Genomic DNA, 12,130 nt, shown 5'->3' with positions numbered 1-12,130 from the left:
TGGAGGGAACAGGCACCAGAGATTTAGAAAGATACTTGAATTTGTCTATCCCTACAGACTTCATTATTGATCACATTTAAAAAGAACAGGCATCAGAGATAATATATATAGATATATACATATTTATTTTAACGACTTGCTTAATTTCTTGATATGTTCTCTGGATACTCTGTCCCTGTATCTTTCAAAGAATTGTTCTCTGTTTACCTTATTGATCTGTTTAAACTTGTTCAGGCCACCCTTTACTCTTTTCTACCAAGGTAAGCAAATTGAAACCCTTTAGCCTTTCCTTATAACTTATTTCTCTTAATTCTAGTGACATCTTTGTTGCTTTCCTCTGGACCTTCTTTCTATACTTTTCATGCCTCTTTAGGTGGAGTGACCAAACTTGAGAAGAATATTCTAGTTTTGGTCTTATGTAATTTCTGCACCTAATTTTGCAGTATTGAGAGGGAGCTTAATGTTCAGGTGGTTTTATCTCTTGAATTTTTTAAACTTCCTTATGCTGTCTACTTTCACTACATCATAACCCAGTTTCTTCCATTCATCCACTACTTTTATACTGTGATAATTTACTATCTTTTCTAAGATGTTTCTTGCTTAATTTCATGTTTTGGCCTTTGGTTGTTGTATCATTTTGAAGAACTGTTCTCTTTTGACATCATGAAACAGGTTTTAATTTTTAGGCATGTGACAAGGTCATCCCTCTCACTTCTTTCTTTTGTGGTGAACAAATCTAAGGCCTCTAAGCTTTTCCCTGACACTTCTTTCTTTCATGGTGGACAAATTTAAGGCCTCTAACCTTTTCCCGTAATTTAACTCTTAATTCTAGTACTATCTTTGTTGCCCATCTCTGGACCTTTTCTGCTATATCTCTATGCCTCTTTAAGTGCAGTAACCAAACTCGAGAATTATATCATAGTTTTGGCATAATATAGCATCTGAACAGTTTGCTTAATATTTCCTTTACCATATACACAAATTAACCACTCTCTTTAATGAACAAATCCCTTAAGTGGAAGATCTCGGCTTGCAGGTGAGAAGATGCTACAGTCTCATGGTAGGAATGTATAGTCAAAGAAAGATGTAAGATTTGTAGAATTAGGAGAGCAGTAGTGAAACAGAGGAAAAGTGTGACAGTTGGGAGATAGCCCTTGAGTCATATAACGTCTAAGTTTGGGGACTTGGGGTCCTCGAGGCGTGTAACAGGTGTGTTGATATTGGAAGAAACATAACACCCCCTTTGAACTGGTATCATGAATGGAGATTATAATTAGATATGAAAAAAGGGCTAGTGAGAACATCATTAGACAACTGAGTCTCATAGAGAGGTAAGATATTAGAAGAGGTACTAGACAAATGGTTCAACAAAAGAGAGATTGCTTATCTTTCACATCATAGATTTGTAACATCTTCCACAGTGCATCTCTGTGTACACTTACATATGCTTTCTCCAGATCTGTAAATGAGCGTACAATTTCAGCTTCTCTGATTAATGCTCACACAGATATTTCAAGGCAAACTCCAGATTCATACATCTTCTGCCACTCCTGAAGCCAATAGTTCCTCCCTCTGCATGCCACTGCCCTCTAGATAACCACTCACCTGTAATACTTATCTGCGTGTTCCCTTGTTTTTATGCTGTAGAATTAAACAGGCATACACCACACCTGAGGCTCCTTACCATGAGCCATACATTTATCATAAATCCTAAATTCAACTGTGATCCTATCCACCCCATTTGCATTGCCCCACTTTATCTTTTGCAAGGATTTCACCACTTCATTTCTTTTCACCAAACCACTTGCCAAGACTGTCTCACTTTGCATACCTCCCTGACCCAAACACTGCACATCTGCCATTCTGTTATCAAATATATTCAAAAGTCCTTCAGATACTTAGTTCATCTCCTCTTCATCCCATCTCTGCCTAATACCTCTTCCCCATTTATCCCCTTTACTCAGTCTCCCATGTTTTCTCTTGTTTTTCTCTTACTGTTAACCTCCCTCCAAAATGTTTTTTTTATCCTCCCTAAAGTTTGCTGATACTTGCTGACCCTGCACTTTCCTATTGACCTGCCACTTTCTCTTGTACATCTCCCAGTTAGTCATACTCCTTCTCTGCAAGTAACACCCATATGTCTCTTTTTTTTCTCTTTCACAAGAAAATTCGTCATCCACCATTCACTACCCTTTCTCACTTCCCACTCTCCACCTGCCATACACTTTTCTCATACATGTCAACACTGCTTCCTTAAACGTCCCCTATATTTCACCCTCTTCCCTAGCTTCATTTACTTTCAACTTTTGCCATTCTTCACCCAGTATCTTAACCTTTTTTTCAAACTCACTCACTTTCACCTTTCTCTTCCCATCCATATTATTTCTTCATTTTCTAAAGCCTTTTCATACCTTTACCCATGTCTCTACCAGGCAGTGATCAAACAACCCACTAGTTACTCATCTCAGTACATTCACATCCAAGAGTCTCTCATTTGCACATGTATCAGTTCATACATGATCCAGTAATGCCATCTAACCATCTACTCTTGTCATGTTCATGTACGTATGCATATCCTTATTTTTAAAAGAGGCATTCTCAGTTGCTAGTCCCTTTTCAGCACACAACTCCACAAGCTATTCACCATTTTAATTCACGCCACTTGGTACTATATACCCCGATTATACCCTCTATTGTCACATTACCTACTCTCATTCAAATGACCGATCAGTAATATGCCATCTCTGACATCAGAACTGCTGACACACTCACGTAGCTCCTCCCAAAACACTTGCCTCTCTTCTTTACTATTCTTTCTTCCTGGTGCATAAGTACCAATAATCACCCACTTCTTGTAACCCACATGGATCTGGTGCTTACGTCTTTACAGTTTCACACATTTCCACAACTCCTCCATCATCATTACCATCCCTTTGTTAGCTCTTGCCTTCACATTATACCCTGACTTTATCCCTAAGACAGTCCTAAGTCATCCTTCCCCTCATTTCCACAACTCCTCGTCCATCATCATTACTACCCCTTCTTTAGCTCTTGTCTTCACATTATACCCTGACTGTATCCCTAAGACATTCCCAAGCCATCCTTCCCCTTAAGCTTTGTTTCACTTAGAGCCAGAACATCCAGGTTCCTCTCCTCAAGTATATTACCTCTATCTCTCCCTTTTACTTATCTTAGTTATATTCACACATGTAGATTCCAGCCTAAGCCTTTTGAAGTACTAGAAGGGGAGGGTTTCCAGTACTACACTTTTCATCCCTTTTAGTCACGTGTGATGCAGTGAATATTTGGAAAAGATACTTTCTCCCCCATCCCCAGGATAACATAAGTATTTATTAAAATATATTATATCCAGTATGTACTTTTATGTAACCTCTCTACTGTGTTTTTTTTATATTTTAATCATGATCCATTTTATGATGTACAGCTCTAATTTAGCATGTTATCCCTAGATATGGACTTTGTGGGTCACCGACAGAGGTCTTATACTGCTCAGAGATTGGAGATTATGCGGAAAGAGAAGAAGAATGCGTCTAGGGTTAAGAGAATTTTGTGGAAACATAATACAGCTCCAGTTGATGGTATGTACTATGATTTCTTTAAAGTTTAAACAAACTAGGAGTTTCTCTTTCCATTATAACACAACCATAAGATTTCAGGTAGAATGAATATTGGAATTTGCAAGCTCTGCTTGTTAACCCTGCTTCAGACGAATTCTTATCATAGGTACAGACCTTATATATATGTATATTTGAGCTGCGATGGTTTTCTCTCTCTCTCTGTTTTCCATGTTGTGTGTTGCCAGAGGGAGTGGAGGGAGCCTTTACTTCACTATTCTTTTCTTTTCATGCTTTTAAGGGGGCTACATTTTTTGTTGTTGTTGTTGGTAAGGCTGAACCACCTTGATCGGACCTTGGGTCTGTGTGGTGTGTGTATATACGTAACTCACTTTCCTGATGGGTACATTTAAAAAAGAAAATTAATTGTGGAAATATAGAATGAGTGTTAGCTTGAAACTCAATACATTAAGGTGATTTAAGTAGGAAGTTAGTTAGGGAAAAGATAAAGCAAAATAATAGTCAGCAACAAAGATGAAGATTCAGTCAGCAGTAAAATGAATGTTATTGAAACAGAAAGGAATATGTTCACATGGGAAGAAAAGACTAAAGGGGAACTTGCAAGTTTCACTAATACAGTTATTCTTGCATTGGCAGTTTATAGTAAAGATAATAAAGTTGCATGTCAGATATTGTGAATTATTAGGAAATTAAGGACTAAAGAGATGATAAACAAATTAATTAACATAAACAGTTTTAGGAAATTGTAATGTAATATGAATCAAAGATTGATTACAAATTTAATATATTAACATAAATCGTATTCACATTTAGGTAAAAGTTCAGCTAGCTGCTGGGTAAAGAAATGAAAGGAAAACATGGTGAAAATTTATTTGATTATTATGGATATTAGTTTAAAAGGCAAAGACTTTTAAATACAACATTTGATAATTCTTTGATAGGTAAAAACATCATTGTGGTAACTTAGATGTGATCCAAGGTTAAAAGAAGACATATTCTAGTCCAGCCAATGGTCTGCTTGTTCATTCTTTGCCAAAATCATAGCTAACACAAAAGTCTACTTATAAGTACAGGAACAGTAAACAAAAGATGATCACAGTGGAGTATTCAGTTGTTCAACACGGTATCATGATAATAGTATCCTGAGTATGTACCAGTACACAACACTTCTCCCCCCATATTAGTCTCTTGACTAAAAACTAAATAATCATCCTTTCTAAAAAGAAAAATGATAATACCCTAGAACAAAATGGTATAAAAAAGGTGATATTCCATATAAACATGAATAACTAAATATATCAAATAATGCAGGACACAAAAGACATACTTCAGAGGTTAAGTCTATCTCGGTTAGGGTGGCTTCACCACTTCTGGATTGTCTCAGTACTGGTGCCTAAGGCAAAGATACATTTACTTGAGATTTGGGTTCATCATTGACATGCTGTGCTACATCATTATGATGGAAATCATTCTCTCCCCTAGTTTCAAGGCCTAAACTAAACTCCCTTGGGATTACCCCTTAGCTTTTATCACCTTCTCTTGCAGTAAAACTGCAGCTTCCATTTGGCAGACTATTGGAATACATATCCTCAGAAATCTTTGCATGGTTGAAGCATCTTTGCCATGAGAAACAAGAAATTTGTGCACGATTTGATCTGCATGGTTATTCCATACCATATTCGCAAAATCTCTTATACACACCTTATAATTCCTTAATTCAAACACTTCAGCGAATTTCCCCTTCACCCAAGATTCTCCTTTTCCATAGTTCTTCACAAATACTGCATCAACAAACTGGTAGAGTTTACTTTCATCACAAAAAACACTATTACTCAACTGAGCTAATGTTTTTCTGTGGCTCTGTGGCTCATGCTTGACTGACTCAATAGTTACCGTGAAATTTCTGTTAAATATTGGCTCAGCTGGTGTCATACCAATTCCAGAGTGGACTGTCGTCCTCTGATTACAGAAAAACATACGGATTCTAGTATTTAAACTGCCATGACAAAATTTCTTTAACCCTCTTTCAAGACTCATACTGTTCTTTGTGCCAGTCCACTAGCAGGGTTATATAGAGCTGCATTATATGTTTGATACCATTTTTCTTTAGAAACTGCTGCATCTATTGGGACACAAAATAAGGGGTATTTTCTGTAACAATTACATCTGGCAGTCCAAAATTACAGAAAGATTTTCGTAGTAAGTCAATAGTAACACTAGAGTTCATGGAATTAGTTACATGAACATCTAAAAATTTTGTAAATGAATCCACCATAACAAGAAAATCCGTATTTTCAAGAGGACCTGCATAATCTACGTGTAGCTTAGACTACTGTGAGCCTGCACTGGGCCAGGACAGAGCTGGTGTAGCTGGTGCTTTAACATTTTTTAAACAAATATCACATTTTGTTATTTCTGCAGTATCTTGATCCGTCTTTGGCCACCACACCCAGTTCCTTGCCCCTACCTTCATAGCATTAATGCCATCATGACCAACATGAAAATGTTAAAGTACCTCGCAGCAGAGGTTAACTGGAACTAGCACCTTATTCTAATACAAAATATCATCATTATGCAGGCTTAAATCAGCTTTCACAGATGCTGACTCTACTAGCTATTGGTTAACATCATTATTCCACTCAAACTTTAGACATTTGATCAAATAATTATGACATCTCTCTTTGTCAATTTTCTGATGGTGTGGAAGGAAATGCCATCAAACTCAAGTGATTCTACCTACTTAACATATTCAGCTGGAGTGCCTGACTCAAAGTCTTCTTTATTTGGCAGCCTGCAACAAAGCTCATCTCTGGATTCTGGAATTAGCGTGATATGGAATTGGCCTTCCTTTGACAAACAAGCCAGTTAAAGGGTTTGTGGTCTGTCCTAGCTACAAATTGTCTCCCTAGCAAAAAGTATCTAAATCTTTTCTTTTAAAAGCAAACACTCGGGCTAAATCTTCTCAATCAATCTGAGAATAATTCTTCTCAGCTGGAGATAATCTTTTTGCTGGCAAAATATACTGCTTTTTCTACCATTTTTGTTCTGCAAGAGGACACAACCAGTACCTACAGGGACAACCAACACCTACAAGGGATGCATCCACTTCAACAATTAAGAAAGCTTCCCCATCAAAGTTAGTTAACAATGTTGAGTTTCTCAAGTCATATGTAATGTCCTGGAAAGCCCTATCCTCCACTGCAGTCCATCTAAATTTAACTACCTCTTTCAATAGATCATGCAAACATGCCAACTTTGATGAGTTCTTGACAAACTTACAGTAATATATAACCATCCCTAAAAAGGAGTACTTCAGCTGCAGAAGTAGGAGCTGGAGCATCAAAAATAGCCTCTAGTTATCTGAGAGAAGGTTCAGTTCCTTCACCAGAGATATGGTAACCTAGGTATTCCATCAATTTAGCATGCAACACTGATTTGCTCTTGTTAATCCGGACATTATGATCCTGCAGAATAGTGAGTATCCTCACTAGTTTTTCATCTTGTTCAGCTTTATTTTTACCACAAAAAATGATGTCATCTAGATATGCTGCTACGCCTCGATCTGAGGAAATAACTGATATAAACTGAAAAATTCCTGGAGATCAGTTTTAGAAAATATTTTATCTTTACCAGTCACTGACAATATCTCTTCAATCTTTGGTAGTGGATACCTATCACAGTGAATCTCTTTGTTAAGTTCTTCAAAATCACCACAAATTCTCAGAGATTTCTTGTCAGCCTTTAAAATGGGTGCAGCCCATTCACTACAGGAAACTGGTTCAAGTACATCATCATTCACAGGCTTATCCAAAGCTTCTCCAATCATCAGTTTGTAATAAAATGGGACCATACGAGCCCTCATGAATTTTTGGGAAAGGTCACTTTTAACATGTATTTTGGCTACAGTGCATGAGATAGGCTTGCCAGAATCAACCCTAATTATCTAACAACCCTTCTACATCTACAATCTGATGCACTTTAGAGTTTTCATCCAATCCAGCTTGGTAATTGCCAACCTTATCCACAAGGTCCTTGCCACACAAATTGGTATTCTGAGAATCAGCTGCATAGGACTGAACTGTCTTGCAACAGTTATAACTGACTGATGCATTTGTTTTACCCATCACTTGAATAATAGAATTATCATAAGCACTTAACCTTTTAATGGTTGATTCAGCTTTAAGCTGCAACAACTTTCCCCAGCGACTGGATGAAGTAGTAACATCTGCACCAGTGTCAACCTCAAATGGTACTTGTTTCCCTTTAAATCTAAAATTAAATTCTTCTGTCTTCACTGCACCTATTTGGTCATTCGCTGATAACAGCTTATCATCATCTTCTTTATTAGTTTTCTCATCTGGATCCATTAGAACCTTAACAAACCTTGATTTATACTTATTTTTGTCCTCACTCAAGTTTTCTTGTCTTGCATCGGTACAGACTCTTTTCAAATGCCTTTTATTGTACACAGATTACAAGGAAGGTCTGTAAGCCTACATTAACTGCTTTCATGAGGAAAACCACAATGTCTACAGGTGTTTCTCTTTGGTCCAACATTCTCTACTTTCATTGGCAGTGGCTCACTTTAATCACCAACAAAAGCCTTCTCCAAGTTTAGGATTCTTTCAGGAATCTTGAGAAGTGGGCATCTTTTGCAAGTCCATATTTTCTGCCACTAAATTTTGAAAATAAATTTCATGTTCCACAGTCATTAAACAATTGGTCCCTAACCCTGGAGTCAAACTGGTCTTCAAAATTACACTTTGAGATCAGCATACGAAACATTTAAAGCTTCATATGACCTTTTGAGATCAGCATACGAAACATTTAAAGTTTCGTATGACCTTTTGACACCAGTAGCCCATTTCTCTTCTTAGTCTCCTCCTTAATCCCTAGATGAGCAAAATGGGCCTCAAACACACAGCTATAAGTCTGGGAAAATCTTGGAGGGGTCAAATCTTAACTTGTGATGCCATGATGAAACCCTAATAGCTACTGGACCCATAAGACAAGCAGGCCGGTCTAACTCTGAAACAGGCCAAGTAAAAATTTGCTAGCAGGGCAGATGATATCTAAAGTAAACAGATTGGTGTAGCCGTTCCTTGCATGTTGTTCTTTGGTTTTCCGGCCATCGAACTGTATGGAAGGTCATTAGGCCTGAAGTCTCCTTGCACCCAAAACCCGACCTTTTTTTTCTCCTCTCCCGATGCCAGACTATCATAAGTAATATTATAAGTAATATATCAGACTCTCTGGTTCAAATTTCCCCAAATCTGACGGTCAGAATTCCCCAAATTGAAAAAAAATCCCCTTTTTTTTACTTCCGTTTGTAATTTATATTTTCATGTTACGCGTTATTGCTGTAATTAACGTTTTTATATTCGAATAATATGTTGTGGGAAAAGAGAATCACTCGGATGTATATTGTACGCTACTGTACCATTATATAGTCCTCATTTATCACACCTATTCATATGTTGTATACAAAACGTATAACTTTTATTCCAGTTGTGTGCATGAACTCTCACTGATCAGTTTATACTCGTATATAGTAATATGTGTGTGTGTGGTGACAACAGGGACTGGACCAAAGAAAAAAATATGAGTTGGTTTATCTTTGGTGTATTACCTATGAACTTATGCTTTAAGAAATGAACAAAATATACCGAATCTTCTCCAGTGTTAGACTATTAAATATAAACCCTTATATAGCCTCCTTGGAGTCTTAGGCGTTACTGAAGGCCAAGCTTACACTAACAGGACTGAGGTAGCTGAGCTGAGTCAGAGTCGCGATGTGTACCAGTACACTCTATGTGAGCCCTCGACCTTGTCCTTTCAGTGGAGGGCGCTAGTTTCTGGTCTTATTCCCCTTTACTACGTGTCCGTTTAGTCCAGGTCGACCATTAATAGAACTGAACTGACAAGTTACTCGCAAACGACACAAATTCCAAAAGGGCACGTTTCCGCGAATAGATGTAATTGAAAAGTATAATGAATACCTTAGATAATGTTTAGCTTTTTACATTTAAAATCTCAATTCCTTACTTGTACCAAGTTATGGTGAATGCTATTTTTTTAAAGACGTATTACGTAATTTAAAGAAATATATTTATTCGCAGTGAAAATTCCCCAGAATTTGAAGGAAAATCTAATTCGCACCAAAGATTCCCCAAAATCCGACCTAAATTCCCTTTATCCCCATCAATACCAAGAGTTCCCCAAATCTAGGGAAATTTCCCCATATCTGGTACTGCTGATCAGAGTTACCAACTCCAAATTTCAGATGGCGATAGATTAACCCCCCAAAGCACTAAACGCTAAAATGACAGCGTGGAAAAAAAAATGCTCATTGTATTATTCCTGCTCTTTGACGTGCCAGAGTATTAATAACAGGTACGACTGACTGTTTTAACACTAGAAGTCGCCATTATTCCAGACCTGCTGATTCTCAAATCGCAGTCTCTTCGTCCTCGGTGTTCTCAGGTTGTGGTGGTCTGTGTTGAGGGTCTGTTTGCGGTGTTTATTAGCATAACATGTTACAGGTTCTTAGTCCATACTTGATAGTATTGCATTTAAGGCTTTTGATCGTCTATTTGGAAGCTTTGACTTCATTAAGTTCATATGACTAAGGATACGCTCTACATCAGCATTTGAGTGAGGCAATGTCAGCACAGTCAAATCCCTGACGAGGCTATTTCAGATGAGTGCCCGTGTTCTGTTTCCACAGTACAATATGAAGCTTTCTCCACTGGAACTCAATGCGTGTGAGAATGTCTTTGTTATCAGTAAACATGTTTGCCAAGTCTAGTATTCCAGGCTTTATGGATGATGATGCAGGCATTCACTTGCACTTGGTGATGACGTTAACTGTAACACTTTGGACATGTCTGGCAGACGTTGACGAAGTTGTTTCACCAACTGCACTGCAAGCTGTATGCACATTCCTAGAATATAGTTTGTGCCATCTCCTTTTCAAACTCGTACCCTAAGTACGGATGTGGGTGTAGGTAGTTCTCAACTGAATCTCCTTCCTTTTATTTATTGCCTAGGATGAGGACCTTTTAGAATTTATGAAATCGATGAGTTGAGTAAGGTCGCTTAAGCAGTTTGGTTGGATCCTGTACCTCCGATTCCAATATCTTATTTACACGCTGAACTTATCCAAGAATAATGCTTTCATGAATATCAGGAAGGTACAGTTTTTGTTGTATCAGAACATGTCAAAGAGGATCTGAGCTGTGTATTACTTTTCATGGTTTCTCGTCTTTTTCAAAGCGAGTCTTAAGTTCAACCCGCTGCTGCAGTATGCTGACAATTGCTGAATCAATTGACAGCCTGGGTTAGCTGTGTTAATTTCAATGGACCTTGACCATCATTAATCAGAGAAAAGATCTTGTGCCTTGGCGAATGGCGAAGTGAAAGAACCAGTTATAGGTCTCTCTGACCATAAAATCCAGGTTCTTGGGGAGACATTGCTGCAGCATGAGATACAGTTAGCTGTAGAGAATGGCACACACACACACACACACACACACACACACACACACACACACTTGACACACACATACACTTTAGGAACAGATGAGGAACTTCTAACTTGAGTTTAGCGTGCACTCCACTGTTAACACCTGTCGTCACAAACGCATTGTCGATGCATATTGCAACAAGGTTTTGCAACGAACCCATTATTTTTCAAGGACTTCTTGATGGCATCACATATCCCATTGGCGTTACCGTCGTTCAGCCCAACAAGATCCAAGAAAGCCATTATAATCTTTCAGAATAGAACCGGATAGCGATACCCAATAGTTTCGATGCTGTAATGTCATTACTCTCATCATCAACTAAGAAGCTAAACCTCTGATTGTATCACTTTTCAAGTCACTTAAAATGCCGGGCAATCACATCGCACACAACTGCACAACACTTCGACCATTTTTTACTTGAAATTCTTGCATTCTTTACTGCAAGTCGTGCTTTGCGCAGCTAACTGAGATGATTGACAACACGTAATGAAGTGTTCTGCAATGAACAGTGATATATTTCCTTCAGTCCCTTGCCTCATTACTCACTTTTTTTAAACGGAATTATGATTTGTCTGTGAACCGAATGACTCTTCCGTTTTCTTGTGTTTAGCAGTTTTGCTCTTGTCTTTCAGTGTCACTAAGTTTGGCATACAGTGGACAATGGCAGTACCTGCTTATCCATTTTGTGTTATCCCCATATACTTTTCTTAACCACTTTTCATATTTGGGGTCTTTGAACCACTCTTCTCTAAAATGTTGAGTATATTTCTTGCTCATTGTTGTTTTCGTTAAATCTAATGGCGTGTACGCACACAACCAGCAGTGTCACTGTCCTTCTTGGCCCACGGATAATTGTGTCACCACTGAGAGTCCTAGTGAATCTGAACTGAACAGGGGACTTGAAGGGGGAGGTCGTGGAATACCCCCGAACTGAACCTTCAAAAAATGTTCGAACGTTCATTTCGAGGGAAATGAATCATGCAATATTTGTATTGTTTTCCTTGTTTT

The 12,130-nt window shown here is 38.0% G+C and overlaps 1 protein-coding gene across 3 annotated transcripts in view; it reads left to right on the top strand.

Moving 5' to 3' along the window:
• The window catches only part of Sin1 (SAPK-interacting protein 1), a 74,218-nt gene that overhangs the window by 18,457 nt on the left and 43,631 nt on the right, over nucleotides 1–12,130 (top strand). For all 3 annotated transcript variants that reach the window (XM_071668921.1, XM_071668919.1, XM_071668920.1), the window contains exon 3: nucleotides 3,471–3,599. In XM_071668921.1, coding sequence (XP_071525022.1) covers nucleotides 3,473–3,599 — 127 coding nt within the window. In that variant the 5' untranslated portion in view covers nucleotides 3,471–3,472. The remainder of the gene's footprint in view (nucleotides 1–3,470; nucleotides 3,600–12,130) is intronic.

Source organism: Panulirus ornatus, chromosome 13 (assembly GCF_036320965.1).
Source record: "Panulirus ornatus isolate Po-2019 chromosome 13, ASM3632096v1, whole genome shotgun sequence".
NCBI lineage: Eukaryota > Metazoa > Arthropoda > Malacostraca > Decapoda > Palinuridae > Panulirus > Panulirus ornatus.
Note: the sequence above shows the minus strand (reverse complement) of the source record. Positions and strands in the feature narration are given on the sequence as shown.